The sequence below is a fragment of the Pogona vitticeps genome, chromosome 4 (genome assembly GCF_051106095.1).
Source record: "Pogona vitticeps strain Pit_001003342236 chromosome 4, PviZW2.1, whole genome shotgun sequence".
NCBI lineage: Eukaryota > Metazoa > Chordata > Lepidosauria > Squamata > Agamidae > Pogona > Pogona vitticeps.
This window is the reverse complement of record NC_135786.1, coordinates 72,018,578-72,045,000: the sequence shown is the minus strand read 5'-3', so window position 1 is coordinate 72,045,000 and position 26,423 is coordinate 72,018,578. Positions and strand designations below refer to the sequence as shown.

Below are 26,423 nucleotides of genomic sequence, written 5' to 3'. Positions count from 1 at the left end.
ATACCTTAATTCTCTGCTGGTTAGAGAAGCAAAAGTGCCGGTGAAAGGGGTTCGTGAGGGATGAAGTCATATGTGTACCAGACATTCCCAGCTTTTGTTACAATATTTGCAAGAGTTGGAGTTTGTCAGTAAATAATGTAGCAGTTCAGGAGATCTGTTTGAACCTCTTATAAACTCCCACTTTGAAGTTGTTTGGGGCATCAGGCTCACTCAGTATTGAAGATGATGCCTTAATGCACATATGGAGTACTGTATTTAAATGAATGAATGCACACCTGATAGACTTCATTAGTTCATAATTATGTTTAATAATTAATAATACAGTATTCATTTAAAAGGTTATAATCCGAAAGGTAATGAGGATGGCTTGAAAGGGTAGCGTTCTTTTTGGCAACTTCCCTTTTTGTCCATTAACAACAAGGAGATCGACCATATGGCCTTAGAGATAGATCCTGATCCCGGGGTGCAAAATGTAGATGTCTGTAGATGTGGGCCTGTGATCTGAACCTCTCTGAATTCTACCTGGGGAATTCTTGAAGAATTCTGGGAGTTTGAATCCAAGAGGAGAATGGCAATTAACAATTTCTCAAATATACTTTGCGGCATACTTGTGGAGGTGTCCCTTCTCACTAATATTCTAGTGAGTTACACACTCCCCAGGTAGTAACAGGTACCCTTATGGTACCTTCACCTAGCCACCTCTTCTTAGTGCCATTATCCCAAAAGAGCACACACACACAAACCGTAAACTTATCCAAACTGTGCTATCAGCTGGTGCTTTCTTTCCCCAACTTGTATTAAGTAAAAGGCTGTTGTTGTTGTTTATATATATATAGACTCTGCTATGTTGTTCTTCAAGTTTAGATTGTGTATTCTTCAGCTAATAGTCTGAGTTGATGTGGGTGCTATGTTCTCTATTTTCTATAGGGAAATACAGATATAAGGAACAAAGGAAGGAAAATTTATCAGGTAGTGAAAACAAGTGGAGTAGCACTGATTACACAAACATACACTCACACGTATAAAAGTGACTGCAAAAAATATTTAAGTTAAATCTTCCAGTTTATGCCTTGTTTAGTTGCTCTGATAAAAGTACGTAAACAAAAACTATTTTATAGTATTCACCCACCCTGATGCATAAATTACTCTCCTATCTTCAAACTTTAAAAATCGACAATTTTGACAGGCTCCACACAACACACACTGTGCAAGACAGATCATCTCTGTTTTGAGTAGCCCACTGGCTACTCAAAACAGACACCAAGACAAACGAACTCCTCTAAACTAGCTCATTGCTGCCTCACATCATGTTCCAAATTCATCAATCAGCATTCTGTCCTATATTCAACATCCTATCATTCATCCACGAGTTATTTCAGCACTGAACTGATATGTATGTGCTAATGGTGCATCTCCAGTTATTCCACACACAAACCTTCTGTTGTTCTTTATAAATTAATATATACATAGCTCTTTGGAATGAGTGTGATTGCCACAGTATCTAACAGCTGATACAGTCAAAATACCTTTTACATATGTAGGCAAACTACTGCTTTGATAATTATGGATATAAATATGGATATAGATAAAGGAAAAACAAATCAAGACAGCATATTTCATGGTAGTACGTGGTGTTACATAATGATTGAACTGTTTTCTTTGTTTGTTTTTCTCCACAATTAATAACTCTGCAGGTAGAATTAGGCCTGGCATCTAATCTGGACTGGGATCTGGTCCATTCATTGTGTTTTGTTGAGCTGCATTAAATTTGCTTTTCATCTTTCATGCCAGAGAATGCTGCCATTACTATTCTGAATAAATGTTCCTTTTTTTATTTCATAGACATAATCAAATATAATTAGCTCTTTTAATCATCTTTAGTTCTGAAATTTGTATCATATCAGCTAAGTTATATGATAGTGTTGTCAGTCAACCTATAAATCAGGGATAGTTAAGCAACCTGGCTTATTGTTTCAGAAAACTATTCATTACATCATCATCTTCTGGTGTAGTCCACTTGTCTTTCTTCTTGTTCTTTTTACATAACAATCAATATTATTGTATGCTGTGTTGTATTGTCTGCATAGTAGAATAATGCGTGAAGACCCCAAAGTATGTGCAAATTAGCAATATAGGTTATTAATTTGCTTACAAGAAGATCTTCCAGAATACTGAGTATGGAGCTTCTAACTCTGAAGCTATTAAGCAATTTCATTTGTTTGCAATTAGAGCAACCTAAGCCATTTCCTGAGTTGAAAGTACTCCTTTCCCTTCTAGCACACCTTCTCAGGTACTGGGGGAGGGCATCCCTCATCTTCCACCCAGGCCTTATAGCTCTGTATAGGTGGCATCAGATAAGCTACAAAGAGAACCCCACAACCCCGATAAGGAACAAGTCTCAAGAGCCAGTACTAACTCAGAGTTCCCTCCAATTAAATAATAATAATAATAATAATAATAATAATAATAATAATAATAATAATAATAATAATAATAATAATAATAATAACAATAATAACAATAATAACAATAATAAGAATAAGAATAAGAATAAGAATAAGAATGAAGGTCTGCCAAAGGTTGCCACAGCCCTTTAAATCTCTTTGCCCTGTTCCTTTGCTGATGTGTATTGAATGCATATGTCACACAGAATGTGTACCGTATAACCACAGGTACTGTCAATGCTTTTCCAGCCCATGTCTTCCAGGATGGGAGATAGTCAGGTTGGACATACTGCTTACTCCAGTTTGAGATTGTCTGTCCAAGAATTGTCTACATTGCATAGAGCTTCTTTGGATTGTTTTGGAGTCAACATGGAAATTACTACATTGAAGCAGAAAACATGAAGCTTTAGCATAAGGAGAATGGAATAGATGGCCCCAGTTTAAGCATTTGGTACTTGGCTCAGTTTGTTTACACATGAGCCTTCAAATTTATACAATAACATCCACTATGCTAATCGGGTACAATTGTGTTTTGCCAGGCCATTCATTGTAAGGGAAAACTTGTTTTGATTCAGAGGGCAAAGTGTTCTCTGTTTTGTTAGCAGGATTCACTCCATTCTGTAAGAGCAAGGGGCACAGGACAGTTGAAGACACTCTGCAAATGGGCATCTGATTGATTAGTTGTTACAAGAAGAACTTCCAGGAGACAGGTCAGCAAAGGCACTGAAGTTATTCTAACAACAATTTTCCCCATCCTCACAGCCAAAAAGAAACTTCATGTTTCAGGTAGGCAATGTGGGGATGGGAGAGGCAATCAGAAGATAATTGGCTGCTTTTTGGATTTAAGAATGGTGTTGCAAGGATGCTTGAGACCACAGCTTCAAGAGGACTTACATTGTCCCTCACAGATGTATACCATCAATTTTTGAACTCTTATCTACAGTTCTTCTGCATTATATATGAAGGTGTTGTGCTAAGCTTGATGCAGTGGAATTTTCTCCACAAAAGCTTGCAATTTATTTGATTTTTAAGTGGTCTAATAAAAGATATCACCCACTCTTACATTTGTGTAATCTCGGGAACCACATGGCTTTTTCCTTGTTCTTTCAGTAACAATATGTGGTTTGTTTGTTTTTTTCAGTGTATGGATGTAAACATGAACGTGTGGCTTGGTAAAAATGTGCATGGGACTTGCTGATGGACTTGTTTTTGAGGCTAGTTTAAAATGATGACTGCTTTGCTTTAAAGGAATTCATCCCTTAAGGATTTGGCCTTCTCCTCCTGCAGATTTTGGTAATAGCTGTTACACCAGGAAAATGTGCTCAGGCAGAACAGATGGTCCTGTTCTGTTTGTGAGACAGATGCTGCGGACTTAACTGGTGGGTGTGGCATTAGGAAAAGATAAACTAAATCTAGCATTTCCTCTGCTAGTATATTACACAGTTGTGTGTGTGTGCACACGCGTGCGCACATGCACACACACACACACACGTACAGAGAGAGAGAGAGAGTTTGGTATTCCAGTGAACCAAATGGAGTACTTTTCACTATTTGACTGCCTGCCACTGTTTGAACTAGGATCCTGAATTTGTAACTCACTACTAGAAGAAGCTTATGCCTTTTGAAATAAAAACAGTTTTCTACTGAACCAGGCATTTATAAATTATATAGGGCAGTGTATGTTTCAATATTTTTGGCTGTGCATTTTCCTCATAATTTATTAATGTTTGAATCTGGAGTGTTCTGCTATTAGAAGCTGTTTTGAGGCTTTTGGGGAGATGAGGAACGGAGGAAATATTTATTTTAGAAAGCAGCATAGTTAGGGTGGGAGCATTGCTTTGTATATACATAATGTGGGTGATTTCCCAGGTAAATGCTTCACTATCGTACCCTGTCCTAACCTGATGTGGTAAATAAGTAAAAGAGGATGTCATAGGAATCTACAGAATACATATTTCTTTCCCATTTCATCCTTCCTGTATTTTGTATGTCGTAGGAGATATTTTCCTTATTAGAGTCAAAATAAACAGGGATTAGGGGAAGATGATTCCTTTCAAGTAATCAACCTGGAGACATGTCTTCCTACACTGTCTTTGTGGACTAACTTAAATCCTAATGTATCATGTCTGTAAGGTCTGCAAGGGAGAGAAGTGATGGCAGTTGTCTCTTTTGAAGTAAACTCCCTGTGCCGAAATCTCTTCACTTTCAGAGAATGTGAAGATGATCTGACCTTGCTGAGTTTTGAACCTGTATCCTCAGGGAATCTTAAGTATTTGAACTCTGCAACTGTTCATTTTGTATCAAAAACTGGATACTGGCAGCTGCTGCTGCTGCTCTGTACGCCTTGAAAATCGAGGAGGCTACGATCTGTCATGGCTTTTAAGGGGGTGACCTTGTGTGTGCCATAGCAGCATGGCTCTCTGCATCAAAGTCTCATCTTTAGCTAAAGAACTCTTCATTTCTTGCATTTCTTTGTGTCACACAAGCCAAAATATGCATTTTTTTGCATCAGACAAACCAAAGTGTCTACATTACATAGAACACTACATGTATCTATGTAGTTCCACATCACTATCCCTGTATTTAATATTGAGAGGGCTTCAAGAAAACACCCCTATTAAAATTTCTCTCACAGTCTTAGGTTACCATCCAGTGGGTCTATTTCATTTACTGTCAAATATTATGTCCTTTTTAATTATTCAATTAAAAAATACTGGATACTAGCAGAACATCTTTCTCCCTCAAATTAAGTACATTTTCTTGAGTTTGGCTAAACTGAGTGAGATTTAGAGTATACATCCAGGCAAGTTATTAAACCTCAACTTCTTTGTGTAAAATAGAAACATAACAGACTCACTTGTGGTGCTGTTGCAATTAATGTAACATTTGCACCCAGAAAAATAGAGTTGCATAGCCATGCATATTAGCCTTTACCAGTGCTAAAATGCACAGTGCAAAAAGCATTATTGGCACATGCAAAGCTGTATCGCTTCTGTAAACAATAATATGCATTAAAGTTGCTGGATAAGCTATTTAACTATGAAAGCTGTGGGGCATTCATTTTGGAGGTTCGAAACACTGCAGTTCTTTTGACAATACATTGCATGCAGTGACATTGAAATGGGTGGACTGTGCCTGCAGATATGCCCGAGGACTGGTGTGACATTATATATTCTTCAGGAACATGGATTCAAATAATAGTACTGGACTCTTCATAGCAAATACACGTGAGTTTATTTCGGACACATATGCAACACTCAGTAGCTAAAATCTTGGACTCAAGCCTCCTTCCCAAGATCTCTGTCTTACAGTTTTATTATTTAAAATCTCTCATATGGTGACCTCCATTTTTTCAGCTTCCAAGGTGGTTTGCAGTGAATTAAAGGCAGAACATGAAAATACAGTATCATGAAACTTCAAAGTAAAACCTCAGATAAAACAGTAGCAGCAATACTAAAAAAAACTACAATAGTAGGATTTATTTTATGTGTATCCAAGAGCTTTCATATGTCCAGAAGGGCTTCTGACTAAAAATCTCTTTCACACAGAGAGATGTGCCCTATTCTAGACCCCAAATTCTTTTTGAAAATTTCATGGGTGGCTTTTATTATTAACTTGTGGGGGAGGGATGATTACATGTATAAACACAGAGATGGACACAGTGCAGCCCTCTAGATAACTGCTGTGCTGCAACTCCCCTTAGCACCAGTGAGCATAAATAATAGTGAAGAATGCAGGAAATTGCCGTCCAGCGACAGTTGGAGAGGCCACTTGGCCCTCCTTTGTTTAAAAAGGACAAAGATGTTGCACTGTTTTACACTGTTGGTTTGTTTAAATTGTTTCTATTCTATTTCTCAGTCACTGTAAGAGATAGGTGAGTATTGGTGCTGGCTATTTCATTCTCAATTGTTCTTGCCCATTGTATATGCATTGGTATCCTCTCAAAGTTCATATTTGAATGTATGTATATATTTCATAGAATCATAGAATAATTCAGTTGGAAGGGGCCTATAAGGCCACTGAGTCAAATTCCCTGCTCAATGCAGGAATCCATATCAAGGTATATTTGACAAATAGCTGTCTAATTTTCTCTTAAATACCTCCAGCTTTGGGGCACTCACAAACTTCTGAGGTCCTTGGTTCCATTGTTGCACTGCTCTAACAGTTAGGAAGGTTTTCCTGATATCTAGCTTGTAAATTGAGCCCATTATTATGTGTCCTGTATCTGGTATGATCCAGAAGAGATCTTGCCCCTCCTGTGACAATCTATAATGTCAAAAAAGTATCATGAACTCTGTCATAACTAGTGCTGTACTTTAACATTTTCATGTGAGAATGTTGACCATTCTCATTCAAGCTGATAGAAAATAAATTCCTTCAGGAAGGATTCTAAAGGCAGAAAAGTTTTGAAAATACTCTTTATGAGCAAGAATCAGAATTCCGGTGCTGAACTTATTTATCTATGAGGAAGCTAAAGAGTGTAATGTCACATTTTGTCATTCATTGTGTAGTCACATTTGAAGCAGCTAGCAATCTCCCTGCTTTTCACCCGTTAGTTAAAGCCCTAGGGGGAAATGTCACAACATAACTTCTCCTGAAGGATTTTTTCATGCCAGGAATTGTGGGCAGCCTGGGAAGCTGTTGTTGCTTAGTCGTTAAGTCATGTCCGATTCTTCGTGACCTCATGGACCAGAGCACGCCAGGCCAGCCTGTCTTCCACTGCCTCCCAGAATTGCGTCAAATTCATGTTGGTAGCTTCAGTGACATTGTCCAACCAACTCGTCCTCTGTCGTCTCCTTCACCTCTTGCCTTCAAACTTTCCCAACATCAGTGTCTTTTCCAGGGAGTCTTCTCTTCTCATGAGATGCCAAAGTATTGGAACCTCCACTTCAGGATCTGTCTTTCCAGTGAGCACTCAGGGTTGATTACCTTAAAAATGGATAGGTTTGTTTTCTTTGCAGTCCAGGAGATTCTCAAGAGTCTCCTCCAGCACCACAATTCAAAAGCATCAATTCTTCAGCGGTCAGCCTTCTTTATGGTTCAGCTCTCACTTCCATACATCGCTACTGGAAAAACCATAGCTTTATGTGGACCTTTGTCGGCAAGGTGATGTCTCTGCTTTTTAAGATGCTGTCTCAGTTTGTCATCACTTTCCTCTCAAGAAGCAGGTGTCTTGTAATTTTGTGGCTGCTGTCACCATCTGCAGTGATCATGGAACCCAAGAAGTTAAAACCTGTCACTGCCTCCATATTTTCCCCTTCTGTTTGCCAGGAGATGATGGGACCAGTAGCCATGATCTTAATTTTGTTTTTTTTTAATGTTGAGCTTCAAACCATTTTTGGCGCTCTCCTCTTTCACCCTCATTATGAGGTTCTTTTAATTCCTCCCCACTTTCTGCCATCAGCGTGGTATCATCTGCATATCAGAGGTTGTTGATATTTCTTCCAGCAATCTTAATTCCGGCTTGGGATTCCTTCAGTTCTGCTTTTCACATGATGTATTCTGCATATAAGTTAAATAAGCAGGGAGACAATATACAGCCTTGTCGTACTGCTTTCCCAATTTTGAACCAATCACTTGTTCCATATCCAGTTCTAACTGTTGCTTCTTCTCCCACATATAGGTTTCTCAGGATATAGATAAGGTGGTCAGGCACTCCCATTTCTTTAAGGACTTGCCATAGTTTGTTGTGGTTCACACCGTCAGAGGCTTTTGCATAGTCAATGAAGGAAAAGTAGATGTTTTTCTGGAGTTCTCTGGCTTTCTCCATGGTCCAGCACATATTAGAAATTTCATCTCTAATTCCTCTGCCCCTTCGAAATCCAGCTTGTACTTCTGGGAGTTCTCGGTCCACATACTGCTGAAGCCTGGGAAGCTGTAGGGTATATAATAGGAATAAGTGGGGAGGGGAGAGGCATCATCCCCTCCCACCACTCTGCAATTCTAAAAGGCCCTGAGAAAGAGGCAGACAATTGAAAGCTTGGAAATAAACCTGAAAAAAATAGAGGACAAATTATGGCAAGGACCTTTGCTGGAGCCAAATAGAACACTAGGGTCATGGTCTTTCATGCTTTTGGACTTCAATTTCCAGAATTCTTCAGGAACCGCAGTCCAGAAACTCAAATTAGCACACCTGTAGGTTTGATTCCCTCACAGAGGAAAGCTTTTGAGTGGCTTGTCTGCACCATCAGCAGCTCCAGCCTTCCTGTTTTTTGTTTCATCCTGTTGTTGATTTATTTAAAAAGAAAAAGAAAAAAGCTTTGCTCAGTGGAGTGCAGGGAGAGTGCAGGTGTGCTGATTTGGATTTCTGGTCTGCAGAATTCTTGGAGAAGTCCAAAACTACAAAAGAGCACCTCACTACTCAACATTGCCTTCCCTCATACCTACTGCAGGATTAGTATTTTTTTCATTATTTTTTTAAATTATTCTAGAAGGCAATTTTGCAGATTTATTTCCAAAAACTCCCCACCATTTTTAAAATATTTGTTTTTTTATTTTATTTTATATTTTATATATTTGCTGGTTGCCTCACCATCATCACCTTTTCAACAGTGCCTAGAATGACAGTAGGCAAATGGTGCTATAAAGAAAGCAAAATGATGGCCAGGCTGCCAGTGCTGCCATTTGCCAGCATAAGAAAGAAAGAAAAACTTTGGTAGAAAAGAACAAAGCAGAGCTACATCTACCATATATGTGGAGCCACACCTCTGCTAGAGAATTTATCTCCCCACTGGAGACGTTTGGTGAGGTGATCCCACCAATATCTCTTTTCACAAATATGTTGGAGAACCTCAGAAAGACCGTTACACGAAGGAGATATCCAGTGGATACCTACGTTCGCATTTCTGGTTCAGTGCTTGAATGATGTCCATGTGTTTGAGACATGGGAAACACTGCCATGAAGTAGAGCAAGGCAATTGCCTTATAAGAAAGATGCTTAGGAAGCAGTGGTGTAGATAGAGCTGTATGGGCTAACAGAAGATGCTGCCCAGATCGTGTCATAACAAATGTGCAAAGGCTGAATGATTAAAGCAACGGATAGTGAGAGGCATAACAATGTGATTGAGAACTGGGAGGGAAAGTTGGCAGATATTATCACTCTGCTGTCAGCCTGTGTGACTAAGATGGAAATCCCATATTGCCTTATATGTCCTCTAGATAGATGGTGTTTTGTTCCCAGGTGAATTGCATCTCTACAGGGATTTTTGTTCCTTCCAAAAGATGGGGGGAAAGGATTAATACAAATAGATTATACATCTTAAAACAATATGTTTTAACTAATTCAAGCATTACCAAGATTTCAGGATGTGTACTTTTTAACGTATTGTTGAGGCGTTGACAGCCTTGCTCCCTACACTTCTGTGGAATTATACATAATTTATGCCAAGCTCTGAAGGTAAAATAATGTAAAATGTCATTATCTGTAATTCTGGCTTCATTCCACTAGTATGGAATATCTGGGTTTTCTTTGATTCAAGTATTCTGTTCCTGTTTTTGGGTGAGTTTTGCTACTTTAACAATTTCCTTTTGCTCTGATTGTGACCTTAAGACTATAGATACAATGTTGCTACACTGCTGCAGTAGTACTGCAGTAAAGTAATTAATTATCTTACTAAAAATAAGGCAATAGCTGTGTTGTTGTGCCTGTCACAGAAACTAACCCTCTTATTGGAAAAGATGGCTGACCTACTAAGTACTTAATTAATTGACTTGACTGATAACACCAGGACTTGAGGGCAAATAAAAGAAGTGGGGGTTAAGGTTAAGGAGAGGAAAGACTTTATGACATACTCTTAACAGCTTGAGAGAAATGGGAAAATCAAGAGATCTAATTCCTCCAGGCTCATCTAGAGGGTCAGATATAAATGGAGACGAAAAACAAAATTAATCATTTACTGAAGCCATAAATGGAAACCTCTCTAAGTCACGATACAATAAAATACAATAAAATAATCTGACATTAAATGGGAGAGAGTTAAAAATGATAACTTATAATTAAGACTCATCTAATTAATAGAAATCAATTGCTATTAATCTGTACTAATAATTTAGGGTGATTTCCAAGTTCCTGCCACAACTTTTGCTTCATTATTTTTAAACAGCTATTTGTTGTTACAGTTTTCTCCATGTGTTATTCCTTGAAAACTTTTATAGGAGTTAAGATGCTATTTAAACACCACTGATATTTGTAGGATTGTAAGAGAACTACCGTTTACTGCCATTCTCACAACAGATGGCTAAAAAAGACAAATGTGAGGGGTGTCAAGATGCTAGGTGAGAGGCTCTGAAGGCATCCAGGTTTTGGAAAAGCTTTGGAAAGTAGACTTTGGCATCTTCCAGTTCCAAATCCAGTTGATGTAACTTTACACTGCATAATGAAGTTGATGTCATCAGCTGTGATGGAAATACTTAGTTTAGTATTAAATGTCTTATCCCTCCCCCTCACGTTCAGAAGCTTCCTAGAGATCCCTTTTCCCTGGGGAAGCCATTGGGAGCCTTGCAATGGGTGGGAGCATTTCATATCAAAATTGTCACCGGATTGCTTCCAGCAGCCTCAGTCTGGTAGCATGACTACCAGTAACAGTTTTACAATAGGAAAAGAAGGTTCACCCCATCCCAAGGCTCCAAAAGGCCTCCCAAACCCTAGAGCAGACCTGGGCAAAGTGCGGCCCGCCGGTCGCCGCTGAGTGAGCCGGAGTAACTCCTATGCTAGCTTGTCTTTGGTTTCAGCCACTCGGCTTAGGGAACAGGCGGCAACGTATCCTGCGGCTGCCCAGGCTGCTCCTGGGCCACTTTCTGCAAGGCACCGAGCACCAGGCAAGCAACCCCGGGTTTTTTTGGCTCTTCTCCCATCTTCCCCTTTGCTCCCCCCCAGTGCCCGCACCCTGTTCCCAGCCAGGAGACGCACTGCCTGCAAAGCAAGAAGCATCTGCCCCAGGGGCGAGCCTTCGGAGCCATTAGTGGAAGACACCCATTTCCTCCTCTGCAGTATCGTGGCTCCGGCGCTTCAACGAAGCGTGCCTACTTCCTCGACTTGCCAGGATACTCAGTCCCTTCCCACACAGCACCTAGGTGCCTCTGGGGCTCCGGGAGTGGATAGTGGGGGTATAGAATCCGCCCCAGCCTCAGCTTCACTGGTCCTGCCTGCCTGCCTGCCTTGGGCTAACAACTACCTGCCCCCACTGAAAAGGGCTATGCATTTTTTTTAAAAAAAATTTGGCATCCTGGTCTGTGCAACAAGCACAGCATATAGCCATCCTCCATTCCCCCACCGCCGCCTCCCCCTCTTTTCCTCACGATCACCCACTCCCCGCCCCATGCCCTGAATCAGCTTGTGCTGAATACGACAGATTGGTAGGGCGAGATTTGCCGCAAGCTAGGAAGGGCCTGTTTGTGGAGGTAGACCAGACGAAAACTGTCACCACGAGGCGAGCCTTCTAGGATGATTGGTGGTGATGGAGGTGGTGGACTCGTGTTTCAGTAGAAAACAAGAGGGCTCCGGCTGGCTCAGAGAGAGAGCCCAAGGGGCGGAGAGAGAGGATCGCTGGCTTTCCTCCCTGCACAGACCCATTGAGATGGAGAGGAGCAGAGAGCCTGGAGTAATAGGAAAGACACCCTTTCCTGGTCATTCAAATTGCCTGGGAAGCCAATAAGTCCCCTGGTTTCCCTTGTACCCACCCTAGTCTAGTCATCGCAGGCAATTTACTTTGGGTCTGATAGCCGCTGTTTCATCTTCCCTCTGTGCATTTTTTTTATCCAATATCTAGCACCCGATCCCAGTTATTTTTAAAGTTGCACTTGTCAGAGAAACCTTTTTGGGTTGCAGAGCCTTTAGGTAAGTAACCTAAATCTCATCTCAAGGAAGGAAGGAAGGATCAATAATATTGATTTTTCTGTTCCACTCCCCTACTTTAATCTCTTTCCCCCTTTCTCTGGGTAGTCGCTAGCACTGAATTTACCTGGGAAGGAGAATGAAGTGGTGATGGTTGCGGCGGATGTTTCTGCTGGGTAGCCCATATGGCCCTCTGCACAGCCATACGGCCACAGGGAGCCATTGGCCCGTGAGACAGGCCTCTTCTCCATCACAACCCCCCTGCCCAGATGTGTAGGTGTAAGTATGTGCGTTTCACTGTCTGGACTTGGGAGCAGCCCCACAAAAGTCAGTTGATTGGCAACTGCTTTCTCCGCAGCCTGCCAGGCGGAGCGCTGAACTTCTGACCACAGGACGTTCGATGCCCGGAGGCCTGATTTGCTCTCTATGAGGACCACCTTAAATGGTGAAGCCAGCCCGTCCACCGCGCTCAGGAGAAAGGGGGCTCCCGCCTCCTCAAGTCTCCTCCCCGCCCAGCAGTCCAAGCCTGAGCTGTGAAGAAACACCCCCACACACCTTTTTGGCTGGACTATTTTGTGCAGCAAAAATGGGATATATATATATATGCAGAACAATCATAACATCACTATTTTATTTTTAAGTAAAGTTGGTTCTGCCCCCGAACACAGTTCAGATTTTTCATGTGCCCCCCCCTATAGAAATGAATTGCCCATCCCTGCCCTAGGGAGACTGAGAACCTGAAGGGAAACTTTATTTCAAATCAAATATTTCTGTCACTGGCTGATGTCTTTGTTGATGCATGTTGTAAAGTTGTACAATGGGATTTCAGTCATTATTTAATACAATAGTAGGAAGAAATGACAGAAGAATGCATAACTCCTTTATTCTGCCTTGCAGTATGATATCAAAGATATTTTAAAGCATTTTAAGATTAAAATTCTATTCGGAAAGGTAAGATGAAGTTTTCTATTCAACAATTTTGGCAGCTATAACAGGGAAGATAGAGGAAGCTGAACAACTGAAGGTCATAAAGGATATATGTGGCAAAGATAAATAAAGCAAGTAAATAATCAGTGTTGCTGGTCAGGCATTCAACCCACTGGTCTGCAGACACAGTCTTCCATTTAGTTTTTAAAATGCAGCTAAATATTGCTTATCTCATCAACTCTATGTACACAGAAGATGCCTGAGGAAAACAAGATTGGAAAAACTGCAGATGTCTGTCATTTGAAGTACTGTAGATAAATGTACACACATTTCAGTAGTGCTATGAGCAACACTGATCTACTGAGAGAAAGTAGATCCCAGACAAGGTCAGTTTCTGAGGAAGAAAAAGAGATACAGGAAATACCTTGTAAGAAAAATAGGTCTTATACACATTTCCTAAATGTAAAATAGTAATACAGTACAAAAGACCGAAACATATTGATAGATTATTTAACTGTATTTCTAGCTAAGTGAAGTACAGTAATGGTAATTTTATTAGTTTAGGGGATTTCATTATAGCCTTACCAAATGCCTTGAGTAGGCAAAATTATATCATATAGATATAAATTAGATATAACAATGAAAGCCTTGAAATAAAAACATTTAATAAAAACAGATCCATTCAAAACTTCAGATTGGATATGGGCATTTTTTAAAATTCCAAAGTATTTTCTAAAGTTAAATGTAGAAAAAGTACCCTGAGCATACTGAACAACATTTGTAGTATCCCATTTCTGGCTGGATAGCTGAGTAGCAGAGCCCGATGTTGGGAGTTCAGTTCCCCACTGCGTCTCCTGTGAGTAGAACCAGCCTGTGTGGCCTTGGGCAGGGTTTGTACAAGCAGGTTTAGCTGAATGAAATGATAGCAGTAACTGTAAACTGTGATAAAAACAGAGAGGAATGTGCAGATTAGTCTGAGAATTTCTTGTCTCTGGCCATTTTCTATCTCCCACCCTGCATGGGCTCCTTGCTGAGACTTCCCCTCAGTGATGTTTCTTGGATTCCTGTGAAAATTTAGTCCCTGTTCCATGTCCTTTTTTTTATGCCTCCCCCATTTTACACCAGTCTTTTTGCATAGTGATCTGCCAAATTCTGTATGGATCCATGTCCTTACCTAAAAGCATGTATTTGCAGTAAAGACATTGTTCGTTACATAGAATTCTAGGAGTCTCTCTAATGCTTGATTTCCTACTCCTAGGCCAAATTATCCAGCAAGATTTAGGTTCTGCTTTATTTCCTGCCTTTACATTCCACTCTCCTGTGGTAATCATACTGTTTTAGTGTGTGATATACACTTTTCATAAATGTTTTTTTTTTCTTCAGCATCTGTAGTTGGAGCATAGTTATGTGTATGTTGTGGAAATATATTTTCGTTAATTCGGCTACTGTTTATATCTGTGTCACAGAAATATTTTTATCTTCATGAAATCTCTGGTTTTCAGTGGTATTAGAGGCAGTTAACTTTGCAAAGGATTGGATTGTAAATTTTGATTCAGTGCTAAAAAAACAAAACCCAAAACCCCCAGCCTATTTAAGATACAAGTTGAAGATTTTCATACTGGCTCACGCTTCAGAAAGTCAGCAGTTGGATGCTAAAGCACAATCTGTTATCAGTAGTGATGTTATGACAGCTGTACATACAAATGTGGGCACACTGTCCTTTCCATGTGCTATCAGGACTCCTGCTTTATCTGAAAAATATTATCAGTAATGGGACTGTGTATTATCTTAAATTGTGCTTATTTACAGCTTATCATGCATGCATCCAGATCAACATCTCTTTGGTAGACAAAGTTAATTTTGTTCAGAATCAGGCTAGTGAGAAGGTTTTGCTGACATTTGTTGTTCAGATTTTTTAAAAAAGTGGTAACTTCTTTTTGGTGAGGTAATAAGCAGGTAAGTAAAGAGAACGCACACTGAGTTGAAGATGGAAATAAATTTAAATATTGTGTTTTCCTCTACTACTTAGGCACTTCTAACTGACTTATAGCAATTAGAGATGGCAACGACTTTTTAAAAAATCACCAAATTCATTCAGAAATCGCTAATTTGTTGATTTGTATGTGTACGAATCAGTGTTCCCCCCCCCAAAAAATATGAATCAGTTTTTAGCAATTTTTAATTTGTTGATTCATTTGGCTATAAAACATTAACTGAAATATGCTCCATTAGCATCTTTGGTGAACATTAGAGATGGGCACCAATTGAAAAAACAAATTACCAAATTTCTTCAAAAATTGCTATTTCATTGATTCATATTCATATGAATTACTATCCCTGACAAATACGAAGCAGCGAATTTTTTTTTAGCAATTTTTGATTCATTGATTCATTTGGCTATAAAATGGCTCTCCCAGGCACCTAGAGACACCAAAATTGCAGGGAAGCTTCTGCTGACTCTCCTCTACAATCCCTTCAAGCTTGGTGAAGATTGAGTTTCAGATGTCTGAGTTATATACCCACAAAGAGCACCCCCAGGAAAGTTCATCCCAGATACCTAGGGACACCAAAATCACAGAGAAGTTTCCCATGACTCTTCTCTACAATCCCCCCATGTTTGGTCCAGATTGTGTTTCCCTAAGCCACTTACTGAAGGGCACTTTTCCTGGGGAGACCCACTTTGTGGCTGTATAACTTGGATGCCTGAAACCCAACCTCAGAAGGAAAGAAGACTGAGTCAAACTTAAGTTGGCTACCTGAGCCCATTGGGATTGAACTCAGGTTGTGAGCAGATTCTTGGCTGCAGTACTGTTATTTAACCACTGCACAGTGAAAAGGGGTCTCTGTTTGACTATGTTTTGTTTGAATGTTTACATGTGTGTAAATTTATATATTAATGGATGCATATTCAGCTTATCTAAAGTAATTAATGTCTAACAATGATATTCCAGATGACCTTACATCACATTTCTAACATACTGATATATGCAGCATCACATTCCCAGCTCCTAAACAAAAAATGTTGCACTTGAGAGAGTCTGAAACCCACTCACCCAAAAAAAACTTGACAGATATCCTTCTAAATATGACATAATTTGGATATGTCAAGGATTATGGCTATGGGAATGCATAGATCACTGCTTAATAGCCTAGTATAGTTAGCAACATAATACCTTGGCACCATCAGCCATTAGATATAATGATTTTCCTGAAGTTAATGAGGATTCTCCAATAAATTAAAATGTTTCCATCTGCTCTCTCAGCTTCATAGGTGATATTTTCCCATAGCAGAATAATGTTTATGTCTAATTCTACAAGTAAGAAGTCTGATTATGGTGTAAGCTCTGTGCAAACATTGCTTAATAATCAATAACATAAAGTCACAGAACTTTGATGTCATAGGAGCCAGAGATAACACTTCTTACAATATACATTTGGAGAGAGATACTTTATTTTTGTGATTGAAGAGAAAATATGCATCTTGAACAAAGAGGGGGGAAATCTAGTAAATCAGTGCAATTACATTATGTAAATAAGGTCACACTATTAATACACTGGAGAACCTGTAATTCTCATGAAAAAGTATTACATTATACTCTAAAATTAACTTACTGTTGCTGAAATTATCGGCAGTATAGCATAATATATATGTGACAGGATGTAAATGAGTTTCTCTGGATAATATGACTGTGTTTGATTAGAATCTATAGAATAAGAACATCTTGACCCCTAGACATCACCTTTCGTAGAAACAATCTATCCATTCCACGATTATAAGTTGATATTACTTTTTTGGTATGAAAATGTTATTTAGATAACTTGTTGTTAGGATGAGGATACTTCAGATATTATGATTCATGTAACAAAAAGGGTTGGTACTAGACAGGGAAGCTTTCTCCATTGATTCAGGTTGATTTGTGGAATTTAGCAATGGCAGCTAAACCACTGTTGTCATTCACATGGAATGTTTAATTATCCCGGGCAATTCTGAGGGCAAGAGTCTCACCATAACTCAAATCCTTATAATTCTTACTGGGATCACAGATCCCTCTTCTGTCACTAACACAGGACTCTTCTCTGCCTATTTTAAAGTAGATATTTGTCAAGTGACACAGCACTGAACTTATATAATAACCTGTGAAACTTACAATGCTTATCTGACATAGCACTATACTAGAAGCAGTTATACATTTTTGTTTCCACTAACGTAACTAGACAATAGGATCAGGGCCAATGTGTAGCTGATGAAAAGTTATTTTTAAAGAAAATGTCACCTAATTTATACCAGTGCCTTAGTGTCTGTAGAAGTTTTGGCTTCTTAATTTTATGTTGCTGCATTAAGTTGAAAAGGCAATGGGATTAAAATGTGTGTAAATTGATGTTTGTAGTTTTGACAGAATTTCAGCCTTTGAGATATCTATCAGAAGCTCTGTCAAATATTGCTTTAGCAAAAAAAAAAGTGTTTTATACAGAAAGCCTTGTGTGAGAAAACTTGTTTGCGCCAAATACCCTTTCTCCCTGCAAAATGTAGAGGTTTTGCGCAACATACATTTACACAAAACGTTTTGCAAACATTTGTGAGTATTTAGCAAAAATGAAAGTAATGAAGTGTAAAAAATGCACAAAAACTGTCTTGGCCATGTTCAATGGGGAGACAAGATTTGAAATTTTTCATTCTCACCTGCAAGAATGAAATAAGCAAAAATTTGTGTATTGTGAAGGTTTCTTATTTTTTCATGTTATTTGCAAACAACTGGAAATATAAACAATGAAACTAAAGCATTTTTGTCTTTTGACATAAAAATTGAGGCACACAATATAGGCAAAATAGGATATTGAGAGGAATTCCTATCCCCAGTTGCTAATTAAATGTCACTAATTAAACAGAAAGGCATAGCTCCTCTGCTTCTTTTTTATCCTAATGGGAAGGAAAATATTGGAGCAGGAAGACTGGTGTTGTCAAAACTATTTATGTGATGATAATTCTTAAAAGAAGGTTATTAAAGAAAAAACTGGACTTGACTGTCCCAGAGCCACAATGAAGTATTTTTACATGCCAGAGATCAAGAAATGCTGGAGGGAAGGAATTAGCCATATAGATAGCAAGGAAAGCATATTAGCAAGGAGAAAGCTTGAAGTATGAATTGCAAACTGTGAGCACAAAATAAAAGTGACTGGAGATATCCTGCTATGTAAAAATGATAGGCACACTCTAGCAGGTACAAGGTGGTTATGGTGGTCTGGAAGAAATTCTGCAGCCCCTTTAGTTGAAACCTAATGAACACATTTGGTGGTAAAAATCATATTGGTCAGCTATGCTGGTAATCTCTACCTGATAATCTGGATAGATTGCCTCTGGCATTCAAACAAAAGAATGTAAATTGGAATTGGACACCTGCTGTCCTACATCTGCTCTCCCAAAGAGTCACCCACGATATACATACAGAAACAACAAACATTCTTTTGTAGGGCACATTTTCCTTGAGAGCTAGTGATAAAGAAGTGCCCAAATTGCCCTGTCTTGTCTGTCTGTCCTGACAACTGTGGAGAGCTTGTCAAGTCACAAATAGAACACCGAAGAAACACATGAAAGCATGAAAATCACTATACTGTAGAATGTGGTAAAATTCATTGGAAATAGTCTTGAAGGACATGCAACAAGAGCATTTATTTTTCACTGTAACACTGCTACCATTCAGGTTTATTCCTCATAGAACTGAATGTTGTGCCTCAGTTAGAGTGTGAGTTTTGAATAAATATACCCTCTGCTTTCTTCTGCCTTTTTTTTTAAATAAACAGTTACTACAGCACCATCATGCAGTTCATGAAATTTCATACATTGCAAAGGATATCACAGACCATCGGGCCTTTGGATATGTGTGTGGAAAGGAAGGGAATCATAGATTTGTGGCAATAAAAACAGCCCAGGCAGTAAGTATCAAGATTATTGTCATTTTCTGTAGTTTAACTCAATTTGATAGCTCTGTCTGAGAAAACTGCTGTTTTGAAAGGGCAACCTACAAGCATTGTTTATGCAGTTTATAATCCTGTCAGAAGTGCCTGAATAAATGTTCTGAGATGGCAGTTTAGCAATATGAGTCTTGGAAAGAAAGGAATACAATAGACCCTTCTCAATTTTTTCTTGATGCATTCCTTCTAATTAGTAATTATTTTCCTTTCTAATTAAACTGGCTACACTAGCTGAATACAAATAAGTTTACTTAGGCTGCTACACTCATTTAAATAGAAAATGATGGAAAACAAATAGCTACTTTGCATAGTCTACTCTCATTTCTTTGTATTAAAACCTACTAATAAATATAAGCATTGCCTTTTATGCTTATAATTATAATAATCATTAATCTGCAAATATAATTAGCTTATATAGAAATGAACCTTAGCCTAGTTCAAAATGTGCAGCCAGACCAATAAAGCAAGGTACAAATGAATTCACTAATATGAATGGGGTGGCTTTTTGTTTTTTGTTTCTTTGCCTTTTCAAAATGCTTAGGGCTGCAGTCCTAAGAATAAGTTTCACAAAGCCAAAGTGCAATTATTGATGGGGATTTAGTCACATGGATTTCAAGTTCTGGTATACTGTATTTAGTCATGAAGAGCTATAGTGTCACTAGTTTAGCCCTTTTGACTTAATTTCACTCAAAATTCATGGATGTTAACAGTTTTTCAAGATAAAACTTCCTGAATATGAAGGTGATTGCTCTCATCCTTTCTATAAAATGATTGCGTTGGCTCTTAATTAGGATCTCAGTGACTGAAACAGAAATTTCTATATTGAGAGGGATGAACATTACAAATGGGAAGGCTTTGGGGGTGGGGTGGGGAAACTGTTTTCCCCCAGTTTCTTTCCAAGGGCTTCTGGAGAGAGACCACTACAAAAATGAGTGGGGAAAAAGACATCAAAACTGTGGAAGTGATAGCTAAGAAAATGAGATTGGTCAGACAATGTTTGCAATATATAAGTATTTCAAAACCTTTATTATAAAAAATCACCAGCCCTGGATGTCAGCAGGGGAAGCTTTTCAGTAATTAAGGACAATTCATGCAGTGAAACAGATTACTCATGAGTTAGATGATCTATGGAACAAAAGTAGGAAGTCTTTAATTACCAAAAAGCTCCCCCTATCATTGGCACATTCACCATTCTTCAGGTGTCAGTTATGCAACAGGATTTAGGCCAACAGGTTTTATGATGCAAAAGTAACGTTTATTTTTGTAAAAGGACCTTTATAAACAGGATTGTATACTTTCCATCTCTCCCCTCCCAAATCTCTAAAAGGTTACAACAATAACAATTACCATATTTTTCCATGTATAAGACACCCCCCACTTTTCTAACCCAAAAGTAAGAAATCTAACTGGGACTTAGCAAGTGTAGGGGGAAAGGGATCAAAGCCCTGCAGGATCACTTTGATCCCTGCTTTCCCTTCCACTTATTTTTGTTCTCTCCTCAGCTTACTTCCATGTATAAGACGGCCCTCAATGTTTATTCTAAAGATTTTACACAAAAGTATAGTCTTGTGCACGGAAAAATACGGTACAATGGCACCCCGCATGACGACAATAATCCATCCCATTGAAATTGCTGTTTAGCGAAATTGTCGTAATGCAAAATTCATTTCCCCATTGGAATGCATTGAAACCCAGTTTAATGCGTTCCAATGGGGAGAATACCTTGTCGTCCAGCAAAGATCACCCATAGGGAAGCCATTTTACTAGCACCAATCAGCTGTAAAAATGGCTGCCCTGCGAAGCATGGGTCCGGAAAACACAGGGCAGCCATTTTGCGAAGCCGACGATCAGCTGTAAAAATTGTCATCTTGCGAACAAACAGTTTGTGAAGCATGGGCCTAGTCAACATCCAGCGAAAATCCCCCATTGGAACAACTGTTTTGTGAATTGCTATAGCGATCACAAAAAGTCATTGTTATATGGATTCATCGTTTAGGGGGGTCATTGTCATTTCAGTTGTTGATAAATAGGTTTGATATATGAGAGTTTTGACAAACATTTGGAAAAGTTGATCTGGAAGTTACCTGGGCCCAAATTTTGGTTCTTTGGTGCTAGTGGTGTCATTTCTGTGCACATAATTGCCTTACCTTCTAGCAATTGTGCTTTTCTTTCAGTTTCCCATACATCCCACAGTACATCCAGCTGGAAAGAAGAGGGAATTTTAAATCTGGCATGCAGCTCCAAAAGATATTTGGGGAAAAAATCATGAACAAGAGGAAATGCTGCCTGGTTGGGTTGACTTATCATGCAATTCACAGAATCAATGGCAATTTCATTAATAGAAAGGATGTTATAAATAAAATACTTATATGCAGACAACAGCAAAAAGGTTTTGCTTGTATTTAATTTCATTTCACAATAATCAGTTAGAGGTTGATTGACAATAAGATACTACATTTGAATAACTTTCCCACATCTGGTTGGAAAATATGTTATGGCAATGGTTTGTTGACAACTGTCAGCACCTAGGCAAGAATCTCATTTAAGATTCCAAGCCAAAGAAGAACCTCTACCAGACACATTGTGTGTAATACTACCAAACTTTACAAGTTGATTTACTGGACAGATCATTTCCAACTTCTGCACTCATTTCATCTTCTTGAATGGCTTTCTCTTGAAGAGGACTGTGTCAATACCACTGATTTCAGTGGAGCCATTACCGGTTCTTTTGTTACTGTTATCTAGACTTTTCAGGGAACATCAGACTTTTGTTCACTATACTTTTGTTTCCCCTATTATAAAAATAATCATAATTTTTGCTTTTCTTGTAGGCAGAGCCTGTAATTCTGGATTTGCGAGACCTCTTTCAACTCATTTATGAGCTGAAGCAAAGGGAAGAACTGGAGAAGAAGGCACAGAAAGATAAACAGTGTGAACAAGCAGTTTATCAGGTATCTTGCTATTCTTGGTAGAACTATGAATCAATTGAGTCAATGCCATAGATACCAGTGAGAAAATTCAGTAGTAGAGAATTGGTAGTAGTTACAGAATCCTACAGTGTATATGAAATTGGTTTTAAAAGATCCATTCCTGGTTGTGAAAGTAACTCTAACTAGTATTGCCATAATAATATTCAAGGATTAAAAGCAACATAGAATTTGGTGAGAATATTACTCATGTGAAATGGTCACATTTCCAATAAAATTGTTCTTTCCATGGTGTTGTTGGTTATCATTAAAACTGGATCATTTTCACTTATTACTGGATACCGTCCGATATACTAAGATGCTACACAGTGTTTGGTAAAGGGTAATCTGCAATGATATATACAGTATGCCTGTTCTTAAATAGGACACAATGTGTAGTTCTTTTGCTGTCTGATACCTGAATTCAGCTCTTGAACATCTGCTGTTCATATTCCTTCCCTTTTGTTTCTTATCTTCTACTTTCTTTGCGCTAGACAATTTTGGAAGAAGATGTAGAAGATCCTGTTTACCAGGTAATTCCCAAAGTGATATAAAAACGCTAATTAAAGGGAGACCTGATTAGCATTAACCATGGTCATCCCTGGTATATGCTTAAAGAGTGCAATGTTAGGTAAAGGAAAAGTGAGAGCATTCATGTTAATGAGATTCCAAAAGATATAGAGGATAATTTCTGAACAGTTAGTGTGCTAAATAGCTTTATGTTTGTACCAGTCACAGGCAGAGCTTCAGCTGCTGTGATTTCAAACATAATCAAGGCCTTTTAAAATCATGAATGTATTCCAGAAACGTACAAGCTTAAAAAATGTGGTTATTATTTGTTGGACAGAAGAATAGTGCTTGAAAATTTCATGTTGAAAAAATGAACATGAAAATCTTTGTGAAAAGTTGTATATTCTTTGGACCTGTCTCCAAAGTTTTCCATACAACTTGAGAACATTATTTTTGTCAACATTATTCTTCTTTCTAAAGAACTGTGTATTAACAGTTAACAGAAAGTTGTTCGAAATATTATTTTGTTTAGTCAAGTTATACCTCGTAGTCTTGATCCAATCGCTAGACCCAGCCCAAGCAAAGTTAATCAGTGTCACTGATGTAACTGTGGACTTACTGTTCAATACTCTGTTGGTACTAACAATTGGATATACATCCATGTTTCGAACAACAAAAAACACTCAAGGTAGCCTCACTATACACTTAAAGCTGCATCATAACTCACTTCACTTGTCATTTCCCCTTACTTTCGCCATGCTAGGAGGACTGTAACTAGCCCAAAGGCTTCTTTATGATGTCACAGAAGTCCGCAGTTTAAAAGTGTATGTATATTCCCAGTAGCAGGAACAAGAATGACCCTTCAGTTGTCTCTTTGTTAAAAAAAAAAAACAGCAGGGAACGTGTCCAACGACAATTAGCGAATTTCTGTCTCTCCTTTATTTCCTCTTTGATAAAAGAAAGCTGCAGTATATGCCTTTCAGCAGAAGTCAGTTGCTCCTGTGCTTGCTTATACTTTGAACCTGCTTCTGAACTGCTTGTCTGTAGTAATTTCTTCTAAAGTTCCAAATTGCCTTTTTCTACTTTCTGTTTCATCTCTGACCTTTCTTCTTTGGCTGCTGATGTAATAGTACATTGTGTTTGAGGCTGGACATGAGCCAATCCGTGAGCCTGAAACAGAAGAAAACATTTATCAGGTATAGAATTGCTACATCTTTGTTCTCCTTGCCCCCAGCAGTCAGTAAAACATATTATATAACTTCAATTATTTTTAAGCATTTTCATTTATGATAAAACATGCATACCATATTCATATTCATGAAAATTCAAGTATGGTTTGTACAGCATCATTTACCCAGTAACTTGTTTATTTTTCCCCATTTTTTTTAAATGTAGGACTTCATTATTTATGTTCATTTAGGATCAAACCAAAATTGTATATAATTAAAAGTGGGAAAAAAACTCTTGAGTTTTAATAGCTAAAAATAATTTCTAATAGTCAATAGAAGTGTAATTAAGTTGCCCCTGAACACATGCAGAATGCATTTTCCTTTCCACCCAGTGTCAGCCTATGCCTCTCATAGAATTAAGAATAAGGAGTATTAGTGATTTTGTTTATTTGTTTGTTTGTTTATTTGCTGCTTTTCTCCCAGGACTGGGGCCCAAGGTGGCTTACAGAGTAGTTCAAAAACAAAGACACAATTACAACAAATATTGAATGATAATTAAACGCATTGTAGTATTAAATGCAATTCAAATTAATGCACTTTAAAGCAGGCTAAAATCCTGTCCCCTCACCAGAAGAAAGGCAGACTACCAATGTATCCAATACAAATCAAATAAAATAATTACACTTACGTAGGGTTGATGATGTCGTCAATTGGGCTGAAAAATATATTTCAGGTTTTTCTTGCAGGCTGATTTAGTAGCTATAATGCAATTTTTGTTTCAAAACATTTTTGCTCACTGAAATCAAGTATTTCTGACCCTCCCTGCCCCATTGGCAAGCAACTGGCACAGAACCGGGCTTCGTGGCTGGTAAGTGGTGCCGCTGTATGGACTCATATCACGCTGGTTCTGAAAAAATTTACACTGGCTGCCGGTTGCTGCTCGGGCCCAATTCAAAGTGCTTACTTTGACATATAAAGCCCTAATTGGCTTAGGACCTGGTTACCTGAAGGACCACCTTCTTCCATATGAGCCTGCCCGTCCTCTAAGATCAGGCCAGGAGGCCTTTCTGAAGGTGCCATCCCTGAAAAAGGTGAGGGGGATGGCATGTCGAAATAGGGCCTTCTCGGCTGTTGCCCCCCAACTTTGGAATGCCCTCCCTATAGAGATCCACCTGGCTCCAGCACTTTTTGCCAAAGGTCTTTGGCACCAGGCAAAGACCTTTCTGTTTAGCCAGCATTTTAATTAAATAGTATTCTTTAGCTGGCCATATGAGCAGCAGGACTTATTGATATTAATATTTTAATGATTGTTTTTAATATAGGATATTATTCTAAGATTGCCTATTTTAATGGTTTTAATATTGATGTATGCCACCCAGAGACCATATGCAGCTATAAATAAATAAATAAATAAATAAATAAATAAATAAATAAATAAATAAATAAATAAATAAATAAATAAATAAATAAATAAATAAATAAATGTTTGTTGAGAGGATACAAAAGCACTGAGTCCTAGATTTAATTTTCATTACACACTTTTTTGTTATCTAGCCATGCAATTTTTAACTGAACTGAGTGTTTTTCCCTTTGGAAGAAAACACAATCTTTGAGTGTGGTGTAATGCAGCTCATTCATTTTGTATTCCAGAGGAAGATGCAACTCAGATCAGGCCAGCAAGAGGAGGCATTTCAATTATTAGGTCACTTCTGGCATTTAATCAGAGTTCAGTACAACAGTAGATGTTGGGCCAATTTTAAAAATATGATTTTTTAAAAAAAGAATCTGCAAACACACATGGAGGAGTGCCATTAAAAGGAAAGAAGTTTTAATTAGAAGATCTCAAGATAACTGTTCTCATCTGTATGACCTGGGTTCAGTTTTCAGCATTGTAGGAAATTTGCCACAGTATGTGCTGTTCACTGTAATTCACTAAGGTTTTAGTGCTTTGCACACTTAGGGGACTTGCTTTCAGATAAATACAGCATTATAAATAGGTCTACAAAAGTTACTAGTTGCAGCTGTTTTAATTATCTGATCTTCTGATACATACTCACGTGTATTCTTTTGTTTTTTGTGATTCTGTTAATGCATCCTATGTTTAATTTTATTCTGTATTAGTATGTGATATTTGTGTGTTATGTTTAGAACATGTAGCTTTTTTAATTGTAAAGCAATCCATAAATATTGTTGATAAATCAATCAAATTCCTGTTCAGCCATTTTTTTACCTAAATGAAACATGTCCTTTATAAAGCTGCTTGATTTGGAATAGAGACAATTATTATTTGTATTCATTATTAAAATTATTTGCAAACCTGAATTAATACTGAGCTGAGAATCTGCCTTTTCTCTCTCTCTCTCTCTGTTTTGGTTAAGAAGCCCAAAAGAATGACAGCAGAATTTCTGAAATCTTTGATAGTCCTGAGAATGTCATATAGTGGTAGAAGCTTGTTTTCCCTGGAAAACTGGCTGCTATTTCTATGGTCATCAATATAGAATTTTAATAGAATAGAATAATAGAATTTTAAAAGCACAGCCCCAAGCCACCTGTTTTTGCTGTCTTCCTATAACTGTAAAAACAGGGTTATTTATTTGTTCGTTTA

The 26,423-nt window shown here is 38.2% G+C and overlaps 1 protein-coding gene and 1 long non-coding RNA gene across 21 annotated transcripts in view; one reads left to right on the top strand and one right to left on the bottom strand.

Moving 5' to 3' along the window:
* The window catches only part of DAB1 (DAB adaptor protein 1), a 790,680-nt gene that overhangs the window by 706,103 nt on the left and 58,154 nt on the right, over positions 1-26,423 (top strand). For 13 of the 20 annotated variants that reach the window (XM_078392919.1, XM_078392917.1, XM_020789863.3 and 10 more), the window contains 4 exons: positions 19,003-19,134; positions 22,005-22,124; positions 22,634-22,672; positions 23,780-23,845. In XM_078392919.1, the coding sequence (XP_078249045.1) occupies positions 19,003-19,134; positions 22,005-22,124; positions 22,634-22,672; positions 23,780-23,845 (357 nt within the window). The remainder of the gene's footprint in view (positions 1-19,002; positions 19,135-22,004; positions 22,125-22,633; positions 22,673-23,779; positions 23,846-26,423) is intronic. The other 7 variants (XM_072997689.2, XM_072997686.2, XM_072997688.2 and 4 more) reach the window with 2 other exon arrangements.
* LOC140706648 (uncharacterized) overlaps positions 13,260-26,423 on the bottom strand; it is a 74,208-nt gene continuing 61,044 nt past the window's right edge. Inside the window, exons 4-5 of the long non-coding RNA XR_012086420.2 lie at positions 13,961-23,819; positions 13,260-13,597 (exon numbers count right to left, since the gene is read on the bottom strand). This is a non-coding gene — a long non-coding RNA (uncharacterized LOC140706648). The remainder of the gene's footprint in view (positions 13,598-13,960; positions 23,820-26,423) is intronic.